This window comes from Neopsephotus bourkii, unplaced genomic scaffold, assembly GCF_033783945.1.
Source record: "Neopsephotus bourkii isolate Nb327-2 ecotype Australia unplaced genomic scaffold, CSIRO-AGI_Nbou_v1 NB_1638, whole genome shotgun sequence".
Classification (NCBI taxonomy): domain Eukaryota; kingdom Metazoa; phylum Chordata; class Aves; order Psittaciformes; family Psittacidae; genus Neopsephotus; species Neopsephotus bourkii.
Window position 1 is genome coordinate 6,456,522 of NW_026902113.1, and position 26,263 is coordinate 6,482,784.

The following is a 26,263-nucleotide window of genomic DNA, read 5'->3' on the forward strand; positions in this document are numbered from 1 at the left end:
GTAACAATACAAAGGAAAGATTTGTACTGTATATTTGAGAAAAGCTAGAATATGGGTTTCCTAGAGTCAGAAAGATTCCTTAATATAGACTGTGAGGTATATAGGAATGATTCGTGTCAGAAACTCTTAAATCAGATCATGGCCAAGACAGAATTTTTATAACATAGACAACAATAAAATAGCTTCTAAATCAGCTGTTACATCTTTGTATGGTCAACTGCTGCCTTGTGGACTCCCTGGGGCTGGACACTTCTATGATTCAGCTGGACAGGGTGCTGGGACATCCAGTTTAGGTCACATGTTGCCAAGAAAGGTTGGACCAGGTGGTCCTTTCAAACCTGGTATTCTATGATTCTATGATTACTAGACTTACCTTAGAAAGTAATCACTGGCAAAAATATTAAATGAAATATTTACTTTTTTTCCCTGCACTGCAGTTTATTATTCAGGGTTTGGCATTTTCACTGTTGTGACGATACATCCCATACAGGTATGCACAGACCGTATGTGTTTATGCTATAGCCCAAGTTTCATTTGAGTGGCTTGTGTTCTTTAAGAAACTGTTTCTACGATACACTATGTTAACAATGGCTCTAGCAAAGGCAGTTAAAAAGCAGATGGGGTGTGGTTTATTTGCTTTTCTTGCAAGACTGTCTTTCCTTCTCCTGCATGATACATTAACAAAAACAAACCACAACTGCACTTGCCCATAGGCAATTCTTTTAACATGCAAAACACTGGAATTGAAAGGGCTTCTATTCCCCAGTGAGAAGCCCTATTCGCCAGCATTACCTCATCCAAAAATGTCCATGTACGGATTTCTTGGGGGTTTCCCCAAGCCCTCAATCCAGCTGAAGGCAAGTACCTTTTTGCCAAGGAATCAAGCACGCTGTCTTTATATTTGGACAGGCTGGGGCGCCCCGTCTCCAGGCTGAAAGGTCACACCTAGGACGCGCCCCGAGCGCCTCCGGTCACGGTAACCACCTCCTCTCTCGGGAGAGGCTATTGTGCCAGGCACTGCACCTCGCGGGGTGGAACGGGGCTTCGCTCATGCTTGCGAGGCAGGGGCCCCCGGGCCAACCTGCAGTCACTTCAGCGGCCTCCAGCGGTCACCCGCCGCTCGCCCCCCGCCGACCGGACAGGGGCTCTCTCCCTGACCCGCGACGACCAGCAGCGGCGGCTGGGAGGGACGGCACGGCGCTCCTAGCTCCCGCCTAGCTCGGCGGCGGGCACCATGCTACAGCACAGGGAGTCCTGCGGCGGGCGGAACCTGAGCTGCCATTGCCGCCACCTCAGGGTAGGCCCGGCCCAGGTCTGGGTCTACTACCCAGGCACCATCACCACCCCCCCTCACCCGGACCCCGCCGGGGCCTCTCGCTGTTGCCACCCCCACGCTTGGCCCCCCCCAGGCGCCGCGCGGAGGGCACGAAAGCCGCCGAGCTTGGCCCCGCCCCTGTGCGTCACGGGCTGCGGGGCGCCGATTGGATGCGGCGGCCGCCTCTCCCCCCCCTCCTGGCGCGGCGGAGGGTGTCGCACTCGCTTTTCACCGTTCTCGTTTGAAATTCGGCCCAAGATGGCGGCGGCGGCCGGGAGCGGGGCTGAGGCGGCAGCGGCGGCCAGGCTGAAAGGGGCGGAGGAAGAGGAGGAGACGGCGGCTGCGGCGGAGGAGGATGAGGAGGACAGGGAGCAAGACTGCAGCCGGTCTGGCAAGGCAGTGGGTGCGGTGGCAGCGGCCGGTGGGGAGAGTGAGGAAGAAGAGGAGGACGAGGACGGAGAGGACGTGGATGTGTTCGAGGTGGAGAAGATCCTAGATGTGAAGACCGAAGGGGTAAGTGCGCCGTACCGCCGCCGGTCAGCAGGGCCGGCGGCTGCCCCGGGGCCGCGTTTTGCCGCGCTCCCCGAGGAGGCGCGCGGGAGGCGGGAGCGATTGCTACCCTGGTGCGCCTGGCGTGCTCCGCGCTCCCCTCAGTGCCGGGCGCGCAGGCGGAGCAGGCAGCGCCGGCTCAGGCAGCTCTGCGGGCCGGCTTCCCCACACGAGTCTTGTTTACTTAGGTGAAAACCGTGGAAAACAGTGGCAGTTCCGTTATAACTGTAACTTCAGCCACGTTGTGCATAATCTTGCAAGGAAGCTTTTTGTGTCTTACAGCTTTGACTAAAGCGACTAGATCTGGAGTAGCTTTAGTAAATTGTTTTGGGTTTTGGTTTTTTTTTTGCTTGTACTGTTACTCTTTGTTCTTATGGCTGAACTGCAGGCAGTAGTGTTTTAGGGTAAGGTGTGTGTGCGCAGAAATGGGCAGGGTTTAATATATTGTAGAACTTGCATGTGGTTTCAGTGTATATTTAGTGAAACTGTTTACTCACAGAATGTGTAAAGACCTCTTAAAATAAGAGATACTTCCTTCAATTAAAATAACTGGCTGTGGTGATCTTTGCTTTTAGATAGAAGATATCATATAATCTCTTATTTCTTCAAAACATCCTAGACAGGTGGAAGATTTTGTGAAATCTGTTAAACCTCAAATACAAAAAATAAGTATCACAGTTGTTGGGGGGGGATTAATGATTTCATGCCTAAAAATTTTTTAGTTTATGGTTTTTATTTTATGCTTCAGTCGGGTACATGGTATTGTAGAATTCTGTCTGTTTAGTGTAAGACATAAGGGTTTCAAAACTATTAGATGGAAACCCTTCAGATCAACAATTTCTTAGATTTTTTGTGATGCTCTCACGGTTAGGTTGTATCTTGGGTAAAGTATCTTGATGGCTTAAGAATCTTGTGCTTTTGAGGTAATACAGGACTTACAGCTTCGTCTCTATGAAGTGTTGGTCAAAATGGTAAGTCAGGGGTGAAAGCAAGAGGACTCCTCTTCCCTACCCCTTTCCCCTGCAGTGGAACCTAAAATGTGGAGGCGGGTGTGTCATCAAACCATTCCACACTGTATTCCCATTCTGCAGCAGGTTCTGAGCTGTATGCACTTGAGGCTTCCAGGCTGGGTCAGTGTAGTTAGCTTTACTGTATGTGTGAGCCTTGCACTGTATTACATGTGCCTCACCCAGTCTGTGTTGGTTGTAGCTTTGTAGCATGGTTCACCTTTCTGTTGCTCTCTGAGGGCTGTGCCCCTGTGTTTCGGAAACACAGGACAGATACCTGCTCCCAGATCTTCCAAAACGTCTGGAAAAAGCTGTGTGTTAGGTTCAGTGAAACGTATTTTATGTAGTTGGCTTTAGACTAGTGGTTCCCAGCTTGCAGGTTCCCAAGTCTGATCCAAAGTCCAAGCAGGTACACAGCCACTGTCCAGCACAGTATGTTCAGCTGAACAGCACAGGCTGGTCAATATGTTCATGTTTCTCAGTTGCAGAAGCAAGCTGGAGAGCTGGAGAGCATTGCACAGAGAAGGTCTCTTCATTTGCAGTCCTGATGTTGGCTGGAGCTGGTAATAGTGGCAGCGTGAGAGAAAGCACCTGGGATGTATTGGCTTGGGGAGTTAGACCTACTGATAAATGAAATGTTAACATGGCCTACTAAAGAAAGCATCATTTACAGCCACCTAGTCTTACAGTTATTTTAATCCAGCTGTCCCAGTTAATTAAAAAGACTTCTAACTCATTTTGTACCTGACTTACAAGGGTGTAACAATAACTCTGCAGCTGACTAAAGTCTTGCATCTGAACTGGCATAACCTGGTACCACCAGGCAGATGAGAGGCCAGCTGGCTAGGAAGCAGATTTGTAGGAAAGGAACTGTGAGTTCCCACAGACAAGTAAGATGAGCATGAGTCAGCCTTTCTTGCAGGAGGAAGGCCAACAGCATCCAGGAGTGTGGCCAGCAGATCGAGGGAGATAATTCTTCCTTTCTTCTCAGCACTGCTGAGGTGCATCGTGAGTAAGGTGAACATAAGCTGGAACACAGGGAAATCCAAATAGGCTGGACAGATTTCTAAGCAGCCTGATCTAGTTGGTCCTGCTTTGAGCAGGGCATATTACTTCTTAGTTCCAGAGATTCCTTATAACCTGAATTATTCCGTGACTGTATTAAGAAAGTTACTAGTTATTTATTTCATGAGTAACCCCATTACGAGAAAGAGAGATATGAACATGATTTTGAAAGGTAATTCGGAATTGTGAATCAGGAGTGTATGGTTAGTGCTAAATTATAAAAGAGGTAATATTATACCATTGTATACCATTATCTATTCATCTGTGAAGTAAATACAGAAGATTGTAAGTGGAGTTGATTGCTAAAGTTTAATGGCATATATGACATTTGGTCAAAGGTTAATAATGCTTAGGCAAAAATGTAAATTTTTGGATATAAATACGTTTAATAATAAGAGTGAAATGGCAGTTCTTTCGAAGCTTTCCTTTTCCAGGCTTGGTTAGCACTATGACATCTCTCAGAACATTTTCAACCTATTTTTGAAAGAAAGAGATACTGCTGTTTTCCTCTCTAGAGGTGCTTTCTGTAGTACATTTACTAATTTATTTTTTTTTAATAAGTTCAGGAATGGCTCTATTGCCTTGTATTCATTGTTAGCTTTTCTTTTTTTTTTTTATATGGATAATGGATGTCCTTAAATTTGGTGCTAGCTTTTTTCATAGATATGTTTAACAAGATGGCAGGTTTAATTACTAAAGGTGACAGCACTGATTTTGTCTGGTGTATCTCTGCTTTTCAATTAAGCTTGATGCAGGAGGCCATTCAGTGAGAAAAGTAGTACATCTGGATAAATGTAAGGATTCATACTACTTTATTCAGGAAAAAGGCAAGAGATAATTTGGTGGGAACCTTTTTTTTTTTTTTTGTTGCGTTATTTATTATTTTTTAATATGTAAATAACTTTCTAATGTAGTGAAAAAAAGAAGCTAGAGACTAAAAGGTGCAATTTCATCCCATGGTGGAGTCGAATACTGTTGAAACAATTGGTCTAGGGCTTTTGTACATAATCTTTTACCAAAATCTTTGTAATTAACTCCACTGAGATGCACATGCTTGGATTTTATATAAGTTTAACTTGATCCTTGATCTCATTGCTGTTTGGTCTTCCCCTCCACCAGTTGTTGATATTTCAGTTTATCAAGAGCGAAATCTAACGTAAGTTATAAATTTCAATATAAAACTAGGTGAATGATGTTAATGTGTTATCTTTTACATCAGCTTCTTCAGCAACGAAATTCAAGGTTGCAAATATTACAGAAGAAATATTAAACTTTTTTGAAGTTTCTTAATGTCCAGAAAATCCATTTCAGTAAAATAACTGGGAATTTATGATTGTAACTGTGGTTCTGAACAAGTTTTAGATATTGCAGATATTTTGGATAAAACTACTCCCACCTACTGAAGCATTTTACAGCCTACTTAGTTCAGTATGTGATGCAGATGGAAGTAATTTTGGGAATTCTTATGTCAACATTGGGTTGAACTCCCATTCATTTCTATATACACAAAATGAATATGCAATGAATGTGCAACCCCAGGGGTTGAGCAGATGGTGCAATCCTGTGAATGTTGTATTAAATGTTTCTTTGGTTTTTTTCTTACAGGGCAAAATTCTCTACAAAGTACGGTGGAAAGGATATACTTCTGATGATGATACCTGGGAACCAGAGGTTCATTTAGAAGACTGCAAGGAAGTGCTGCTTGAATTCAGCAAAAAAATTGTGGACAGTAAGCCTAAACCTGTTAAAAAAGACATACAGGTATATTTCACCTTCCAGTATCTTACACTGAAGGCATATTCCCTATCTAGGCTCTGCTGATGGTGGGAGGGAAAAGAGAAAACATTTAGGATGTGGAATTAAGAAGACTTAAAAGAATCTCTGCTATCAAAGTGGTTTTTCTCATGTGAAACTGAGTATTGTTGCTGCTCTCTAGTTAGTGTTGGGTTTTTTTTGTTAATCTGCAAGTTTGCTTGTAGACTCAAAATCCATCTAAAATTTATTTCAGCTTTTAATAGGACTATGTACGTGATGTATGATCATTTTAGTTTGTTTTTGACAACATAACCCCCTTTCTCTATCAACATGCATATTGTCTTGTCACTGAAGCTGGATGCTGCACATTTCACCCTCCTGCTTTGTGTAGGACAATGATGAATTTTTGCATGTTAACCATTTAATTCAATGAGATATGAGTACAGAAAAAGTAGTTGCAAGAAAGCAGTATTTGGCTTTTTTCCTTGTTACCTGCATCAATTTGAAAATGAAGCATAAGTTTGGATTTTTTTTTTAAACTGGTACTCTTATTTTTGGGAAACCTATAGGTAAATTTTACAAAATCAGATTAATAGTGTTTGGTGTAAAATAGCTCAGATTTAGTTCTGTTCTGGAATCTAGTTGTTGGATGTCCAGTTGGTTTACTTGAATTGTGTATGTATTGATTCTCATGCAAGCAGTTAGTAATGTAATTTAGGTGAGCTAGAATTGTATTTACAATTTTACGATTTGGCAATGAGAAATGATGTTGGCAGTGATAAAAAGATTAAGGTGTTTCAAAGCTTACTTACCAAGCATTGCCACTACCATTTTTGTATAGTTTACACCAAAGTTATACAGTTTAATGGGGAAACATTTTCCTTTTTTTTCTCTACCTTTCAGAAACTATCTCTAAATGATGATGTATTTGAAGCAGACTCTGACAGTGACTGGCAAGGTGAAACAAAAAGTGATGTTTCACCTAAGAAGAAAAAGAAGAAGTCAAAAGATGGAGAGGATCGGAGTTCAGGTGACCTGAAGAAGAAAATGTGTAAGTCTGCAAAAGTTAAAGAAAAACCCAGAACAGAATGTGAAAACTCCTCGGATACTTCGGTTTTAGATTCAAAACCAAAAAAAAGGACTTCAGAAACCAAGGAGGATTCAAAGGACCCAAAGAAACAAAGGAAGGAAGATACTAAAGAAGTCAAGAAAAAGAAGGGAGAGGTTAAAGATTTAAAGATAAATTCTAAAGAAGATTTTAAAGAAAATAAAAAGTCACAGAAAGAGAAGGATGGAGATGTTCAGTTTGGCTCAGAGTCAGGTGTTATAGATGATGTATTTTCTCAAGGAACTGATAATGAAAATTCAGACTTAAATGCTGAAAATAAAGATGAGAAGCAAAAATTTGTAAGTGGAGAAGATAAATTGGAACAAGAAACTGCTGAAAAGGATTCCATTGTTGATATGCATCTTGCTGGATCAGCAAGTAATGAAGATGATAGTATTGATGATAAGGTTAAAATTAAAAAGAAAGTAATTCTGAAAGCTGAAGATTATAAAGAGGAAGGTAAAAAAGTGGAAACTCAGGATACCTATTTAGAGAACAAAAACATGCACAAAAAGCAAAAAGGTCAAGAAAAAGTAAAAATTGAAGAGTTGGACAAAGTATCACCTGCTGCTTCACCAGTGCAGAAGGGTTTAAAATTGAGCTTTGACGAAAGGGGATGCAAGTCCACTGATTCAGCTGTGGAGGTAAGCAATGTTAAGGCTTTGAGTGGAGGGGGGCAGGGCTGAGGGTTAAGTCAAACATTTTTGAGGTATAGATCTCAAAATGCTACTCTTTTGTGATGGCAAAGAAAAACAGATTAGAAAGTTAATGAGCTGGATGAAGCTAAAGAAAGGCCCACTGTGCAATGTATAGAGTGACTGAAAAATTTCTGGATTCTGAACACTATAAAGGAGGGACTACTTGCAGGGGGTAGGGTGTCTTTAAATGTGAAAGTATGAATTTCTCCTGTTTGTTATGTGTATTTAGTTAGAACGCAATTTACTGTTCCTCTAAAACATGCTGTCATTTTGAGCTTTGTTCCCCCCACCTTGAAAAGTTGCATTAGACTTTTTTCTACTTGTGTAGTAAGATATTCAATGTTGAACAACTATCCATCCAATACCGAACAATAAAGTGTGCTTTTGAACTAAACCGAACAATTGATCTCACTTAAAAGCCAGTAACTCTTTTATACCTTATGTGCATTAGCACCTCCCTGAGAATTGGAATGCTGAAATTGCTTCTAGACACAAGTCTCCCAGGTAATTGTGCGGCTGGCTTGTTTTGTTAAAGTTCCTGAGGTGCTTACAGAAAATGCTTAGTTTCATGACATGGTTTCATGTTAATTACAAATGCTGTACCTGGTCTAAGAAATGAGCTAAGCCAATACTGGAATATTTACTTTTCCTTATTGAACACAGTAGTGTTTTAAGAAATGATGGTAAAGGTAAAACAAACAAAAACAACAAAAAAAAAACACCCAAACCCCAAACAACCCAACACAACCCCCCAGGGTTTTTTTATGTTTCTGAGAATACAATTTTTTCAGCTTCTTCAGACTGTTCTTATACATTTTGCAGTTCATAAAACTTCGGCTGCTCGAGAAACTGCATTCTGATTCAAACAGGATTGCAGCTAGAAAACCTTGGATCTTATCCCATTTCTTTTAAGGCCGTAATTCCATGGCAGCAAGTTTCTTCTGTAGGTTCAACTGCGGTCCTGTGCTTTAGATGATCTACTCCATTCATACAGCAATCTTAAAACATAAGGAATTTGATTCTGAGATAGAGAATTATGTGGCATGATCTCACAGTAGAGCTGTCAAAATAGTGTTTTTGCAGGAGCATAGTGGTAAAAGCTTCGGTAAACAAGGTTAAGTGATTACTGTGAGGCATAGCCCAGTTTTTAAAAGTTAAATAATTGAAATGGCCCTTTATTACTCAAGTATTTTTTTAAATTTCTTGTAGTTTGAGCCTATAGCATTCATAAGAGAGGCATCAGATATGATAATCCGATAAATCTTTGGAATTTTATTTACCAGTAGTATAAAATCCTGTCACCCCAAACATGAAGAAATAAACAGCAGATGCAAATTGGTTTCCTTATGGCTCTTCGGCCAGCACTCTCAGTATGTTGTCAGTTGTCTTTCTCATGGTTGTGCTCCATCGAAGGTCATGCTACAAGGTACCAAGGAAGGCATTCTGCCTCTTTGCTTTTTTCAGTGAGGTTGTTTTATTTTGGAAAGAACCTTTTCTCTTATGGAATAATCCTTCACAGACTTAACTCCTGACTCACCTGTTTTATTCTTTTTTTCGGAATGTCCTCATGTTTTACATGCAGGTTTCAATAATATTAATTTTAAATATATTTTATCACTGGAGCGGTGAAATGAGTTTATTTTCCATTTTTTTCTTTACCGCTTTAATTTTATCTTTGTCCTTAATATCAGGAGAAAGAAGTAAAGAAAATTGAAACAAAAGAAAAACCTCAAAAAGAGCCCGAAAAAGAAGAAAAAAGCAGAAAAGAACAAAAGGGCCTAAAAAGTAAGTGCTAACTGGTTAAAAGAGAGAAGGGAGAGACCCTTCAGGACATTCTCTTATTTCTGCAAGAGGGGTTATATTATGATTTTGAAACACATACCAGAAACAAGAATTTCTGTCTTTATTTTAGGAAGCAGAAGTCTCCTTTCTAACGGCTTTTTCAATATATGCTTTATGAGAATGTTGTACATACTTTAATGTATGAAACATGGAAGTGTATAGAAATCTCTAAGGTTTTGTAGACAAGATTTTTCCCTTTTTCATTTAATAGTTAACTGCTTCTGTGGCATGTAACTGGTCTTTCTCTTTTTTTAGAGGAATTTGTGCAACTATTGCATATTTCCAGAAGTGTTCTGATGATACTATGAATACATACATTCTGTGTTTAGAAAAACTAAGAGGTTCCTAAACTTCTTGCCTCTTGCTTTAGACACAGTGATGAGTTACGTTGTACAACCCTTAAAATACCACCAGAACTGGATGATTTGATACATGAAGGAAAATTTCTAGGTTATATTTCTATTCATCATAGGATAATGGAGTATTAATGTTACCACTCTTGATCTCAGTAAAATTCTAGGTGATTTTATTCAGGATTCACTCACTACTCTAATGAGGATTAACTGAGGAAAACTAGGAAACTCCACCTTTGGTGATCATGAATGGATATAGGAGGAGCTATGATGCTTCAAGTAGCTGTTGCTAGGTAAACATCTTTTGTTGAAAGTAGCGTAGATGTTCACAATGCATAAGAAAAGTAGTAGCAAACAGAATAATTAATTGTTGTTCCTTATACAGCATGTGTCCTTCATCTGTTCATCGCAGAGACTGAACTGTGTTTTCAAAGTAGTGGTTTATGCATAATTTTAAACTACATTTCTTTAAATGAAGATGGTACCGGGTTGAAAGCAGTCAGCACTCAGACTTGCCAGGGTAGCTGGAGATTAACTGTTGTCCCTGATTTTTGGCTTGTTCAGCTTGCTCCTACACTTCAGCAGTGATTAACTTATGGAAAGAGAACAGCCGTTTTCTAAAGGGACTCTGGTCACTCACTTAAACTTTGTTATGTAATAGTCTTTAGCGGCTCAAGTGGTCAGTCTTGGTGACTGTCTTAATATTCTAGACTTTAAAGACATCAAAAGTGCATTTGACTTTTTTAATGTAGCTTCAGAAGAAAAAAGTGAATATTCTGAGAATAACTGCAAAAGAGAAGAATCTTCGCTAGAATATAAACTCATAGAAGAATTAAAATCAAAAGACAGCGAGGTGTACAAGGAAAGGAGGAACGTAAGAGATGAAACAGACACATGGACTTATATTGCTGCAGGCGGTGATCGAGAAATAGTGGATGTGTGTCAAATGGAGAACTCTGGTGAGCAGTAGAAACGAATACAGGGGAAAGCTGAGCACTAGCAATTAATATATTCCTCCATTCCTGCTTGCATCTCTTTGTGCTCCAATCCTTGTCTCTGCAGGGGGCTGAAATGATGTTTTCTTTTGAAACTCACCAGTAACTTCTTGGTATGTTTCCAGTGTGTTTCTGCTACTGCAGTAATGGAGTGTTCACCATCTCTTACCACTTCAACAGAATCTGTTAGAACAACTAAACAGTTTGTTTGAAGTAAAAGCATTTTATGTCTGCTTGTAATACAGCCTTCTTTGTTTGAAATCATTCCACACTGACTTTCAGAGTATGTTTGAATGAAAAGTATGTTATGCTGCTGATCATTGAAGCAATGGCAAGCAAAGAATGATTTGGAAGTTTTTAAGTTGCTAATTACTTATTTCACATTTTTTCTTCCATAAAATCAAATGCATCATAGATGGCAAGCAACAAGTCTTGAGTTTGGGTATGGACATGCAGTTAGAATGGCTGACACTAGAAGACTTTCAAAAGCATCTTGATGGAGAAGATGAGAATCACGTGTCAACAAAACCGATATCAAATAGTGAGTAGTTGCTGGAAGGAAGGGACATATCTTAATTAGTGTTTCAGAGTGAACTGTCTTATAACTGAACCAAATTTACCTTCTAGCTCTCCTGAGGGATGCTGTTAAAAGTGGAGATTATATGACAGTAAAGATGGCACTTTCCTCAAATGAGGAATATAATCTGGATCAAGAGGTAATTTTTCTGCAATAGAAGTATTGGAGGGGTATGGGAGGGAAGAGTATGAATTTGGATTGTTTGAAAAGCTTTCTCCTCTTGCTAGTAGCAGATTTCTGTCTCGCCTTGAGTTCAAGTGGCCAAGCTATGTAAAACGTCTATACATGAAAAAAATTTGAATGTTCTATTTGACAGACTGGGACCACTTAATTCCGTTAATTATTAATTTTCTGCCAGCTCTGTATCAGCTGTGTTCTTACAGTTTGGTTTGGATTTTTTTTGTTCTTTTGTTTCTTTTTTCCCCCCAAGGATAGATTTTTCCCATTAAATAGCACCATAGTTCTATTTTTTTAAGATAAAAATCTCTGATGCCAATATTTTCAACTGGTGACCTTTTGAAGTTGCATTACATAGCATTTTGAGAACTATATATTATGCTAAGTTTTCTGTAGCCTAGTAGAAAAGATGCCACATGAACTACTGAAGCAAATGTGTTCTTTGAATTGTAGTGTCTGGTGGGAAAATGTAAGAATGAGTGAGGAGACTGGCCACCCACAGAGCTCTCTTCATACTTGCACTGATAAAATCCAAGAGTTCTAGTAGCAGCCGAGTTGAGCCTTTATGTTTTGTCTCCAGTGGTTGCTGATTTCCACTGTCTTACTGTTTTCTTACCCTCAAATACCCTGCTGCATTTCTTCCTGGCTCATTCTGGTTTTACTCTTTCTTATTCTGGTCCTCAGACTGTTACGGGTTTTGCAAATTACAGAGCTCAGGGTGTGAGACCTGTGGACTGGAAAAGTGGGAGGTGATAGTCTGCTAGTATCTGGCAGCTGTGTATGTGTGAATTCTGCCAGGGAGGGGAATCGTTGTGAAGTCTGTTGACACAGTTGCCGTTTTTGTCTTGCAGCTTTGGTTTACCTTAAAGTAATTGATTTTTAGAATTTCTCATGGCAGTGATTCTTGTTGCAGGACCCAAGTGGAATGACCCTGGTAATGCTTGCTGCTGCTGGTGGGCATGATGACCTTCTCCGGGTCCTAATCAGGAAAGGAGCTAAAGTAAATGGGAGACAGAAAAATGGAACAACTGCATTGATACACGCAGCTGAAAAGGTTGCCTTTGTTATTGTTGGTTTTGTAGCTCTTGGCTCTTTTACTTCAGTTTAAAAGTGGTACACACTTTTTTTTTTTTTCCTTTGGATGGTGCCTAAAAAGTAGTTAGCAGGATATAGCAGGGTGACCTTAACTGCATAATGTCAGCAGCTGTGGTTACTGTAGTGGAAACTAATTCTGATCACAAACCCTACCCTGGGTAGAGAATATCACAGGGTTACTGAGAGGAAATGTAGAGGCAAAGGGTAACTCTGAATTTCTCTGTCATGGGGCTGAAGTTCTTGAGTTAGAATTGGTAGCTATGATCTCTGGCTGCCCAGGATGCAAACTTGGGAGACTTCAAGAAGCAAATCTCTGAATAAACAGGGTGTACTGTTTGTGAGTTAGGAGATGGAGATAGTGGCAAGCTGTTCTCAAACTAAGACCAGCTAGTAAGTTAGAGGATCTCTTATGGGTGTGCTCTTTTGTTGAAGCTGGGTCATGTGTTTTCCCATGTGCAGTAGATAAAAAAGCCAAGAAGGAGCTTGACTCCAGTGTTTTCTTCCTGTGGTGGTCACTGTTGAAGGTTTTAGGAAAAAAGTATGAATTGTAAGTACTCATGGCTGTTCACTTGCCTGAGTCTGAATCGCTTATTAGCCACAAAAGAGAACATTGGTAATCGTGTCACAGAAGCATGCTTCGAATTTTCCTGGTGGATTTTAAATAAATGTCATTTTATATTCTGAAACAAAACCAGAATATTTTGTATTTACCTGTCTTGTGGTATTGGGGTTTTGTTTGGATTTTTTCCAGAATTTTCTAACGACAGTAGCTATTCTACTGGAAGCTGGCGCGTTTGTGAACACGAAGCAGAGCAGTGGTGAGACTGCTTTAATGAAGGTGAGTTCAGTGTTTGTCCTGACATGATTTAATGGTAAATACGTTTGGCAAATTAGTAAAACATCAAAGCATATTTGTAGAGTTAGTTTAGGGAACGTGTACTATATTTGCAATACAAATACTACCCTTAGTTACTCTAGGCAGTGTTTTAATCCATTGTTTTAATGTATTGTTATATCTAAACAATAAGTGCAGATGTTGTGCTAAATGTAGCTCATCATCCAGTTCCATGTGGATGTGGTCTTAAAACTGAGATAATCTGGTTGTCAGCAGGAAAATTCTGGAAAGGGAGAGTCTTTCATTTAGGTGTTGCTGGGATTGACTTTTATCATTACACTGCAGGCCAGAAATAATGTGTTTGCACTCTCCTTCCCGCTGCCTGTTCTCCACATTTACTCCTCCCCATCACAAAGGAGATACTTTATTTATTTATGTTTTGTAATGAGAGAATTCTAAGATGCTTAAAACAGTCTGTGCTCCTCTTAGTATTTTTGTTTATACCAAATAATTTCACCAAGTTTCCCTTCCTGATAAACTTGCTGTGTTTACACATAGGCTGTCTAAGGCAGTTTGTTTGCAGAAAAGGTTACAAAAACTTTTCTGTCCAACAATGTGGTATTGTTTCTCTTCTGTCCTCTGCAAGGATGAACAAGGGTGTGGAATTCACATTTTCTGTGAAGAAAATAACACCCTTGTGGCTTCCTCAGCCACATCAGTCTAAAATCTCTTCATAATTTGGCTGCCTCCGTGAACCTCAGCTTTGACTTCTCTTGTTTTTAAAGGTTTTATTAGTAACTTGCTGCACAGCTGTACATACTTTCTAATTGACAGCCTACAGTGACTTAGTCTGGATATTTGTTTTGCTATGCAGATACAAAGGTCTTCATTGCCAGTGACTTATTGGAACAAGTTTAGCCATGTGGGGATAAACGTATAAATGAGTTTGTTAGGTCACTGTTATTTAACCTCAGGAACTGGATCGTACTTTTAAAAAGAGGGTGGGGAGGAAGTCTTGGCACTCCATTCCTTTCTCTGAGGTGGTGTGTGATTTTTGTGGGTTTTTTATATGAGGCGCCGTTGGGTTGGTTTATTTATGGAAGATTGTGGTTTGAAGGCACAGAGCAAAGTTCAGAGCTGAGACAAATTGCAGAAGTTAACTTTGGATAGGCCACATGAAGATAGAAATTTAAACCTCTTGGCCTTTCCCTAATTTGTCTGAGTGAAGTGTTTGAAAATAAATGACCAAGAACGTGTTTGCATTCTTCAAAGTAGAGCTGTCTTCAGACTTTCCTGTACTTCTGTCAAGTCTTTGCTTGACATGCCCTGACATTCTTGTTAATCACAGTGGCTGTCTAACATAACTAAATAACAATTTGGGTCGAGCTGTATTAATTTTCTGCACCCCTGAAGTACCATTTGAACTGAACTTCCTAGAAACAGACACTTTGAAGTGTTTCTTTAGTTGTTCTGAATACTAGTGCAGAAAACCATTTATTCGGGTAAACAATTGTAAGGAAGTTTGCAGTTACTGAACTCCAGAAGATTGGGTGTTGTCACAAAATTGTTCTTTAATCTGTTTTTATTCCGGTTAAGTCCACTGGATAACTCTGAGTGTTGCTGCTTCTGTGTTTTCTGAACTTGTTCCTAATTTTGGATTTTAATTCATCCCTGCAGTTCTGTTTACTCTAGTGCTATGCTCTGTTCTAATGAGGGATTTGTCATTGTTGTCCATCCTTCCATCTTCTCATTTTCTTCACAGGCTTGTAAAAGAGGAAATTCAGACATAGTGCGGCTTATGATTGAAAGCGGAGCAGACTGTAACATTTTGTCAAAGCACCAGAACAGTGCACTGCATTTTGCTAAGCAGTGCAATAACCTCCTGGTGTATGAGCAGCTCAAGAGTCATTTGGAAACGTGAGTAAAGTGTACTTTGAAGTTTGTTCTGGTGAAGCTTGCAGTTCTGGGGATGTCATAATTTTAGTTTAAGTCCTGGGAAGAGTGGGAGACTTCAGGGAAGAAAACAAATCTGATTTGGGCAGAAAACTAATAAATAAATCATGTGAAATTAAGGTGATGTGAGCTAACAGAATTAGGAGATGCTTGCTTAGACACACAGTAAAAAACAAAAAAACTGAAAGGAGGTAAAGAGAAAGAGAATTGGTAGAAGAGAAAGTCTTCCAGATTGCTGTGTTTCTAGTTTAAGGAATCTAAGAAGTGTATAAGCACTGGACTGTTGAATGTAAACTTATGAGGGCATGCCAAATAAAACACTTCCAAACAAAAGAACACCTTGCAGAAACACCATGGAAAGTCGTGGAGATAGCTGGGTTGTTCTTGTACCCTTAAAAGTCAGCAGTGAACTGGAGTGCCAGGGGTAAAGTTTTCATGGCAGTGAATGATGAAAGTAAAAATCCTCACTGCACAACAGAATACTGAAGATGAGTGCAGTGTGTGTGGTATGTGATGTGCTCACGTCATCTGGTCATGAAAAATATTCTGAGCTGATGAACAGGGGTGCTGGATGAAGACAGATGTAAAGCAGGGCCAGCTAGAGCTGGTTGACCAGGACCCTGTCCAGGTGGTGTTTAAATGTCTCCAAGGATGGGGACCTCATAATCATTCTGGGCAGCCCTCATAGTCATTCCAGGCAGCATGTGTCAGTGCTTCATCACCCTCACAGTAAAAATGTGTCTTGTGATGTTCAGAGGAAACTTCCCATGTTTTAGTTTGTGCCCGCTGCCCCTCGGGCATCACTGAAAAAAGTCCAGGTCTGTCCTCTTTGTCCCATCACTTCAGGTGTTTATTGATACATACACATTGATAAGATCCCCCTGAGACTTCTTTTCTCCAGGCTCAGCAATCACAGTTCTCCCAGCCTCTCTCATATGTCGGATGCTCTGGTTCCTTCAGCATCTTTGTGGCCCTTCATTGGGCTCTCTTCAGCACATCCATGTATCTCTTGTAGTGAGGAGGAACTGGATACGGCATTCCAGGTGGGATCTCACCAGTGATCACCTCCCTTGACCTGCTGGCAGTACTTTGCCTAATGCAGCATAGGATGGCATTGACCGCCTTTGCAGCAAGAGCATGTTGCTGTCTCATGTTCAGCATGGTGTCCACCAGGTCCTTTTCTGCCAAGCTGCTTTCCAGCTGGGTGACTTCCAGCGTGGCCTGGTGCCTGGGGATGTTCCTCCCCATGTCCAGGACTTTGTACTTCCTTGTTGAACTGCACGAGGTTCATGTCAACCCATTTCTCCAACCTGTTGAGGTCCCTCTGGATGGCAGCATGACCCCTCTGGTGTACCAGCCATTCCTCCCAGTTTGGTGCTATCTGCTGAGTTGCTGAGGGTACACTGCCTCATCATCCAGGTCGTACATGAAGATGTCACACAGGACGGGACCAGTATTGACTCGGGGGGTACACCAGGACTGACTGGCTGCCAGATAGATGTTGTGCTGCTAATTTTTGCTGAACTGATGTATTCTGATCCAGTTTTATACTGGGAGGAAAGTATTGTGATGCCAGTATTTTCAATGCACTGCAAAGTTTATCTGAGGTATTGTAAGTCCCTGTTTTGAATGTCTGTCCTGGGGAGATAGAAGGTATAAGGAACATTTTCTTATAGCAGGCTAAATGGGGAAAAAAAAGTGCTAGAAGCATAAAGCCTAATAATTGGTCACTGTAGTATCTTGCCAGTCGAGGAAGCTTCTAGCCTTACTACCTGAAAATACGAGTTCAGTGCTGCTTGTCAGTTAAAAAGAAGGTAATACGGTAGTAGTGGAGCTGAAAACAAAATGTAAGTCCGTGGTGTCAAAATGCCTTATAGCACATGCTATTCCAGTTACCTTGTTTCAAAGCCAGATGAAGCAAGAAGTGGAAGTAAAAGGTGATCAGAAATACGGAGTAGCTTCTGTGAGGATGGACTGAGGGAGGAGGTACACATCAGCCTGGGACAGAATTAAAGGTCAAAATATAAAATCAAATCAGAAAGCAACGACAGAAAATAATCCAAAGCTGTGAGACAGGTTCTGCTGGCCATCCTGTTAAATGATTTACTGATAGGTTTGATATGGAGGAATTTTTGCACAGAAAAAAAGTGGATCACGTTGCAGAATGCCATGGTTACAAATGCATAGGATTTTAGAAGGGATTAAGTAGATCTAAGGAGAAGTGCAATTTAGCTGCAGTCTTTTGAGTTTTGGATGCCTCTAAGACAGATTGCTGGAAACTAGGACAGTGTACCAAAAAAAGCCATCTGCTTAATTTCCAGTATTTAATGCAGCTTTGTCTGGCATCTGGAAACTAGGCTGGGTGGGCTTCTGGGCTTGCTTTGGTATGGGAATTCTTGTCTCTTTCTGATGAGACACAGTTTAGATTGTGCAGGTGGTAATCTCAGCTAGCATGGAGAGGTGCAGACTGAATACAGCTGGAAAAGCTGAGAGTTGGGACTTTTGCCTTGCAAAAGTCTTCAAAACCCGTTTGTGTCAAAACAGCTTTCTGAAGAGGGTTACTCAGTAACCTGCTTGTAAAGGTGCCAAATACTGTTGGTTCACATGGCCTCTCTTTGCAAGCTAGGCTGCTCACTTGAGTTACACCTCTCCCAACCCAAAAAAGCCCAAACCTACCATCTTTAATGGTAGTGTCACTACTTTTTCACTTGCATTATTAGGGAGGGTTTACTGGGAACTGCATTTGTCTCAATAGTATTGCCAGTGACTGACTTGTTTAGTTCTGTGTTGTACTCGCAGTGGGGCTGTTAAATCAGACATGCAGGGAAGTGGCTGTGTTCAGCCAGCAGGTACATACTGGTGTTTGGGAACATCTGCATAAACAGCCTTCCAAATATGTGGCTAGTTGGAATCTTTTTCAGTCTGCTGCAGTGCCTTTGTGTCAGCTTTTGTTTGTGAACCTGATTGATAGATGAATTCCACAAACAGGTTACTGATAAAATGTTCTATTAACAAAGTGTTGGGACCTGGGGTTCATGGGCAGTGGGGAAGGCATTCACTCCTGAAAATCAGGATTCCAAAGTGTGATCTGGAATCTTTTTCCTTTTTTTTTTTTTTATTAATTGGCTGTCACTAACTCTCTAAAGTAATTTTACTGTGTGAAGCACAGGCCTCACTTGTTCGGTCTTTTAGGCTCTCAAGGGTAGCAGAAGACACCATCAGGGATTATTTTGAAGCCCGTCTTGTTTTGCTGGAGCCAGTCTTCCCAATCGCATGTCATCGACTGTGTGAAGGGCCAGACTTCTCCACAGATTTTAACTACAAACCCCCACAGAATGTGCCAGAAGGTAGGGGGGTGCTGGTGTGCTGGGTGGGCTGGTTGGTTGGTTTTTAAAAAAATGGGTGGAAGGGTGTGTGAGGAAATTGCCTTTTGTCTTAAAGCAACTGTTCTGTGGAATTATTTGTGTGTGACTTATTGCAGTACGTTGTGTTAAGGATGCTCCGATTATTGAGTGTGGGGAGAGCAGGGATGTTTTGATGTATTTGGGGTGGAGTTTGTGTGTATCTTTTTGTTTAAGAGGGTTTTTTATCACACAAACACAGCTGCTTTCTCCTGTTCCTGGGTTACCTTAGCTTTGTGAGGGTGACGTTAGCTCAGTGCAGGTGTTCCAGGAAAGGAATGGTTTAACTTAATACTTTTGAACAATCTTCATCCAAGACTGTACTTGGAAAACTCACAGTGGATAATCTTGTTTTGTAGACAGTCCCTAATGGACTGGAATCTTGGAGTATAGGCACAACATATAGGATGCAAACACAGTCTGGAAATACTACCAAAAAGAAGCCAGCATCAGTCAACTTTGTCTTGCCCACAGACCCTTTGAAAAAGCTGGGGATCTAATTCCAGAGATACTTGGGAATGTTTCTTCATTCTTTCAGGAATCCAGCTACTAATCTCTGATGCTTGGCTTATCTGAGTAATTTTTATTCACCTTTTGAGTGTATTGGGGCAATATCTACTATTTCATTTTTCTTGAAATACTACATTACTGGGACTGTGAAATACTGCTTAAAGCAAGGTTGAAAGTGGTTGTGTCATCCCAGTTTTCTGGCTGCTGAGAGTTGTAACACGTCTTCCAGCTCTTGATTAGAGGTATAGAATTAAGAAACCTTGTATCAGTTGATGTATTAAAATGAGGCATCTGTGGGTATTGAAGATTGTTGTTGATTGAATTTCAGCACAGTTCATAAAGGTCTAAAATGGACTGGGCTCAGTTGTCCCTACCAACAGAAGAGAGAACCCAAACCACAGGAAATTCTGTAACTCTCCTTTAGGTGGACCTAAACCCACAAAGGTGAAACTTACCAGAAATTGCTGTACCCATTTTGTTTTCCTTTCAAACAGCCACATAACATTATTTCTGCTGCCAAAGGACTTTAAGTTAGTTGTGTTCTGTGCTGGGATACACTGACCTGGGAGATGGGATTTCTGGATGTTGCTTGGATACTCCGTTGGGGTTTAATATATACGATATCATGTTTATATTTGTATCTGTCTTCAAAGGTGCTATGTATGCAGTTGTTCTGAATAAAAGATCTCATTTCTAATTCACGTGACTGAATTGCCTTCCCTTTTAGGATCTGGAATTCTTCTCTTTGTTTTCCATTCAAATTTCTTTGGTAAAGAAGTCATTGCTCGGCTCTGTGGACCGTGCAGTGTACAAGCCGTGGTTTTAAATGACAAATTCCAGCTCCCTGTATTTTTGGTAAGTCTTTTCATACAATTGACATGACTGTAAAGCTGCTTTTTAAAAGTCTTTATGGAGCAGCCTGGAAGATCCTAGTGCCTTAATTTGGACTTTGAGTATTGTGATTTAAGCATTTACTATCTTGATAATATGTTCTTAATGAAACTTAATTCTTCTTTGTATATGGAGAGAACTACAAACCTTGCATGTACTCCATAGAAATTTGTGACTTGAAAGGCAGGGACATAATGCTGGGCAGCCTGTTTCTAGGCAGCCCTACTTGAGCAGGGGGGCTGGACCAGATGACCTTGAGGTATCCCCTCCAGCCTCAACCCTTGCATGGTTCTGTGGCTTCAGAATGAAGGGTTTGAGAAGGCAAGTGTGAGTTTAAAACTGTTTAACTTCTCAGCTTTTTGACCTGAGTAAGTTCTTAAATATGTAACGACCTACCTCATATTTCTAATGTGGTGTTTATTTAGGGTTTTTTTTAATCTCCTAAATGCATTATTGCACAGTTCTCAGGTCTTCTTGCTTTCTCTTGTGGCTGCACCAAAGGTTCTTTGTAGAATGTCCAACTTTACCCAAAAATGCATACTGAAAGTGTTGTGTTGTATTGGTCCGCTCACATAGCACTTTCAGGCATATCCTGCCATTAACCTTGTCCATATTCTTTTTCCTTTCAGGACAGTCACTTTATTTATTCCTTCAGCCCCACTGCAGGCCTTAACAAGCTTTTTATACGGTTGGCAGATGCTCCTACTGCTAAGGTACAAAGCAGTCTCAAATGTGCATGTTAACTTGTACAATAACTCTTCCGTAGTCTAAATACTTCTATTTGTATGTTGCAAATGTAAAACTTAAGGACTTTTCTCATCCCGGTTCCCATCAGTTGCAGTTCCATCCTGTGACATTTCCAGAACTTAGGAAAGTTGCCAAGGGCATCAGTTGTCACAATGAAATGTTTTCATGCTGTAGACAAAATAATTCAAGCACCAAGATAAAGCAATGTTACAGCTGAACATTTTCCCCATCGATATTGTGAATTGACTGACACTCCATCTATCTGTTAGTCATTAAATTTTTGCATACAGATATTTTTGTGTGCTTGGGAGAACTTGGAAGTATTTACTAGGATGTGCAGTCTGCTTTTAAGTAGGCTGTGTAGTCCATTGTATTTTCCAGGTTTGAGCAGCAGTCCCACCACATGTTGCATGATGAGTAATAGACCCTGTTCTGGTAGCATTTCTTTTATCCTTAGAAGACACACCAGTCAAGTTTCTAGATGGTCAGATTTAAAATATGTGTTTTATTTAAGTTTTATTAAACTTAAGTGTTTTATTGTGCATTTCTAAATTTTTATTTAAAAAAAGGGGGAGAAATTGAATGTGTGTGTGTGTGTGTGTATGTGTGTATCAGATTTGGGGTTCACTTGTTCAAACGCCACCTAATGCAGCCTTATTTCACCAGAGTCCTTTTAAAAGTCATTCATATTTCCGTAGGGCTGCTATAAACTGATCTTAGTAGGTTGTAAACTACTTTTTCTTCCCTTCCTCAGTCACTAGTAGTTTTACATCTTTTCTCATGCTGTTCTCATAGTAGTAAGTGTTTAACACAGTAGTTCCATGTGGATGACCTTTAAATGAAACCTTTGCTTGCCCTCCCAGGTAAAGCTGCTGATTGGAGCGTACAGAGTGCAGCTGCAGTGACCTCACAGCTGTGAGCATGTTGAGTGGACGGACGTTGTTTTGGATGTACTTCTGATGCCTCTGTTTAGAGACTGACAGAGCAGTTTGGAACTTTTTGGCACCATGCTCCTAAGACTGTGTTCCCATCTCGCTGTCCCTCGCTGGCAGCCATGTAGGAAAGTGTGTGCTGGAGAGAAGCTGAATCTGAGGCACTGGTGGGACAGGGCTGTCAGCTTTTTTTACTTTGTACAGATGTAGATGTAAGTATTTGTGCCAATACACGGAATTCTGGTTTTCTTTAACTTGCTGAGTCCAGACTGCGTATTTCAGCTTTTCCACAATGTGGAACGGTACATATAAGAACTATTTAAGGTAACTATGTGAAGTGTCTTTTTTAATAGATTTTTTCCATTTGTAAACTAAAGTTTTCTACTTACTCTCACGTTTCTATGTACAACACAGAACTGCCATAGTTTTGGAGCCATGGGCATAACTTACACTTTTAAGCTGTTGCATTACATTTAACTTTGAATTGCTGAGGGCTGGTTTGGAATTGTTCCTGCTGCTGTCTACCAGGAAAGCAATTCTGCTTAGAGTGATTCCCTCTGAACACATAGTGAGATCTGCAGGCACCAGCAGTGGCACTTGGATAGGCCCAACTACAGGATGAGCACAGCTGGATTCCTACTTACACCAGTGTTTGAAAACTTCTTTGGTGTTAGAGAAGCAACTGGTAGTTTTACTTTTGACTTTGACATTCTTGGATGTATGGGCAAATAAATACAAGGTAAAAATAGCAAACTAGAGAACTTGTAACTCCCTTCAGCGTGTGGGCAGTGCTTGACGTAGGCTGAGAAGATACATCGACAGTCTCAGATGTTCTCAGCTTGCCAGATGAGAAAATGTATTATCCTTTAAAGCAGAAATCCAGTTCCTCAGTGCAAAGAGCTGCTATCTTTTTTTTAAGTAGTAGTAGTAGTATTTAAATGACAGCAGTTCTGTACTGGTTCTGTGCTATAAAATACAAATGTAATACTTCTGCATGAAGTATAGAATATTTTTCTTTGTAACTTAACCAACATCTTGAAAAGTATAGCAGAAAAATAAAACCAGATTGTGCCTTTGCTGTTCTGGTTGCCATGTGTAGTTTACATGCCACTATGTGCCTGTAATATTGGAGAAACCACTGCAGATAAACTCCTGATGTATTTGAGTGCTCACCATCAAAATGGTGCCCATGTATTAAGTATTCTTTTAAAAACTGTGACTTTTTAATACAAAGCTTAGTTAACCAGTTTTTTGTTTTAGGTTCTTAAAAGCTTTTTAACCTTTTATACATAAGTGAGTGGGTACCAAAGCACCTTGCTTCAGTTCTGTGGAGTATTGCATTGAGCTATAAAAAGCTAGAACAGCAGCACAACCTACAACCACCTGTGTTGTTCTGGTTTAGAATGGCTGCATGTCTTTTGTGGTGATGGGACAGGACCAAGTCTGGGAGTTAACAGAGTTGGTACCTCCACGTCTGAAATACCTGATACCTCATTTTGTGCAGTGTGAAAAGCACGGGCTGAGGCTTGGGGCTGACCCTGCCACCACTTGGGACTACTCATGGCTCTGGGTCTTTTTAGTTGCTGCATGTATTCCTGGATGATGAACATGGAGAGGGGACATGCACAAGTGTTCCCTTACAGTGGGGTGATAGTGCCCATGTGTATGGCTCCCCCTTCCACAGTCACTCCTTGGTGTACATGTAAGGGGAGTTGGCATGTGCGTGACCACCACTGTGATAAATGTTGGATCTGTTCAAGGCAGGGACAAAAGGTTTAGGAACTTATGTCCACATTACATAGACGCTGTTTAGGTCAGACTGTATAACAGTGTCTAAAAACAGTCATGGTCCAGGAGCTGTCATAGCAATTAGCTTGTCAATGGCTGATATTTAGGGAGTTTGATTGGGGATTTTGATGTTTTTCTTGAGGCATTTGAGAGAGAGGGAATTCTACAGGAAATGGAAATAAAATTTGGGTTCATAATGCTTTTATTAAGGGATGGATTTTGCAGCCATCTTCCTCTTGTAGTTGGCAATATAAACTCCAAATCCCTGCTGAAGATGCATAAAAGGCGTATGAAAATATGTTTGAAGCTGTTTTTTGTCTGATTCTATTCTGTGGTTTTTATTCAGTTGCTAAGAACAAGCTGCGTGGTTCTGAATTGCTGGCTGGGCTTAAACCACAACAAGCTTTACCAGGCTGGTTCAGACACCCTGTCTGAAGAGTTTGCACAGGAGCTGGGCAAGCATTTGAGGTTTCCCTGGTTTCCTGGATCTGTCAGATCTGGACACACAGTCCTGCTGGGATTGTTTGTCTGTGAACAGCAAGAACAAGACCCCTAAACCCAACAACAAGCATCACCTCCCAGTCCCTAGACTGGCTTCCTGTATCCTTCCTCCATGAAACAAAAGGGGTTACCAGGAACTGCCAGTGGTTCCACACTGGGGGGAAACCAATTAACTGCAGCAAGACAGTAGTGACTGCACAGGTTTTATTACTGGTGTGATACAACACTGGGATACACCAATAATTATACACGATTTCCTCACTACTGTGCACTCCTAAAGTGAGCCTGTCTCCATCTTCTCTACCCCCTCCTATTACACAGCTGATGCAAGATGATCTCCTGGCCTGAGCTCCTGTTTTCCAGACAACAAACCCCGCAGCTCCTGGGCTTTAACCTCCTGATCATAATGGTGACTTCCACTGGACTGTTCCCACATATACCTGGTGGGCAGAAGCCCAGAACCCGTCCCAGTGGTCCAGCTGCAGTCCCAGAGCACTGAACAGAAAGGAAAGCTTGTCTGCCCAGGCTGCACCACAGCACTGGTTAATGCAGTGTCCTCTGCAGGCCCTTACATCTGCCTTTTCTGAACTTGGTGAGGTTCCCGTCAGGCCCTGGGTCTGTGCTCAATGCCTGTTGATTGCAGGAAATAGAAAATAAACATCCTGTTAGTCACTGTTTAATTTGAATCAGTTTTATAATAGATATAGAAACCCTGACAAAACCCTCTATGTTACAGTGCAATGTTAAACTTACACTGTATCAAAATTCATTTTTCGTTACTCATTTCATTGATGGTTTTGGGGTTTCATCTTTTTATTGGACTACATTAAGGCAGCAGGCATTTTTGTCATGACTTTCACTTCAGCTGCATGGACTGCAACTTCAGTGCAGTCCTCCCTTCCCCATCAGTTAACACTGCCTTCCAGTCCTTTCCAGCTGTTGCTGGCTCAGGTAATAAATACTTCCTATGCTATTTTAAACTGTACTGCAACCCAAACACAATCCACATTCTGAGCTAGCACCACCACTTTCCTATCTTTTGTCACATTTTAGTGCTGTAAACAAGGAGAAGTCTTTTAATGTATCATTTACTCTTGATTCTTCTTGTAGCACATACAAACTTTAACCCTTTTATCAACACCATTTCCCAGCACTTTTCCTGGGAAGACAGCCTGCTTCTGGTACAGTCCAGCTAGAAAGGGAGTAATGATTTCAGGAACACACCAAAGTTGGCCAACATCAGCTTTACTAGTAAGAGCTCGACTTTGCACTGCACTGTGGAGACCTCCACCTCTGCGGAGGACAGCAACATCACATACCTGGAACTAGTTGCTTCATCCAGGAACAAGCATCTTAAACCCTGCAGGCAGATGCCCGTTGCAGGTTCTTCTGATGGGTCTTTCCTAGTCCCAGGTGTAGGTGAGACACATTCCACATCCCATCCTTTCAAACTGTGCCACTGCCCAGGCCTTAGGGGGCAGGCTCATCTACAAGCAAAAAGAATACAGCTGGAGTGACAGCGATCAATTTGTCCCATTCCACTGTTCAGCTAGGTGCTACATCTTTAATGATAACAGCACTATTCTGGTCCCCAAGAGCAAAGAGAGCAACAGGGTGAGGGAGAACCACATGTAAGCACTGATAAACAAGCACAAAGGAAATCAATTTCATCATAACCACTGTTAGGTCCTTTACTGAGCAACAACATGATAATACTCTCACCCCTAATGGTCCCCGTTATCCTAACCTGAAGGGCAGCATTTTGCACCACTTTGGCACAGCAGAAAGACAGCCTCAGGCCAGAGCATGTATCACCACCAGCCATTCTCACTGAAGCAAAGAACAGCTTTCAGGGAACAGCTGCGCTTCAGGCTATGGAATTACAGGAGACAATGAAGTGAGAACTTCCTTGAACACATACTTTAGAGGACGGCAAACCACACAACTCAAAAAGCAGACTACAGAGCAATGGAGTAGCAAATGCTGCTGGAAATGCTACCACCTTCCCAGACAGACCTTCCAAGATGTTACCTGGAATTCTCCAGCACTGTGCATCAGCCCAACAGCACAGTTTGGCTTCACTATGAAGGAGGTCTGAGCCCAGCGCATTTTCTGTAGAACAGAACTGGATGCTGATAAATTTCAGAGCTGGAGAGGGAACACAGCAGC

At 41.1% G+C, this 26,263-nt stretch overlaps 1 protein-coding gene and 1 long non-coding RNA gene across 3 annotated transcripts; one reads left to right on the plus strand and one right to left on the minus strand.

Moving 5' to 3' along the window:
• The first annotated feature begins 1,542 nt into the window (after positions 1-1,542).
• Positions 1,543-22,864, plus strand: MPHOSPH8 (M-phase phosphoprotein 8). 2 transcript variants are annotated; one of them, XM_061374495.1, is made up of 14 exons: positions 1,544-1,828; positions 5,542-5,697; positions 6,595-7,443; positions 9,189-9,282; positions 10,445-10,651; positions 11,103-11,228; positions 11,315-11,403; positions 12,355-12,495; positions 13,288-13,374; positions 15,134-15,288; positions 18,517-18,671; positions 19,963-20,090; positions 20,756-20,839; positions 21,737-22,864. In XM_061374495.1, exons 1-14 carry the CDS (start codon positions 1,574-1,576, stop codon positions 21,776-21,778), a joined length of 2,568 nt encoding a protein of 855 aa, XP_061230479.1. In that variant the 5' UTR covers positions 1,544-1,573; the 3' UTR covers positions 21,779-22,864. The 2 variants fall into 2 exon arrangements, with proteins under 2 accessions (XP_061230480.1, XP_061230479.1); XM_061374496.1 differs by lacking the exon at positions 10,445-10,651 and having other exon boundaries at positions 1,543-1,828.
• A 1,420-nt stretch (positions 22,865-24,284) lies between these two features.
• On the minus strand, positions 24,285-25,723 carry LOC133223586 (uncharacterized). Its single transcript, XR_009728616.1, has 2 exons — positions 25,414-25,723; positions 24,285-24,724 (listed from the first exon to the last, which is right to left on the minus strand). It is a non-coding gene; the product is annotated as an uncharacterized LOC133223586 (long non-coding RNA).
• Between the last annotated feature and the right edge of the window lie 540 nt (positions 25,724-26,263).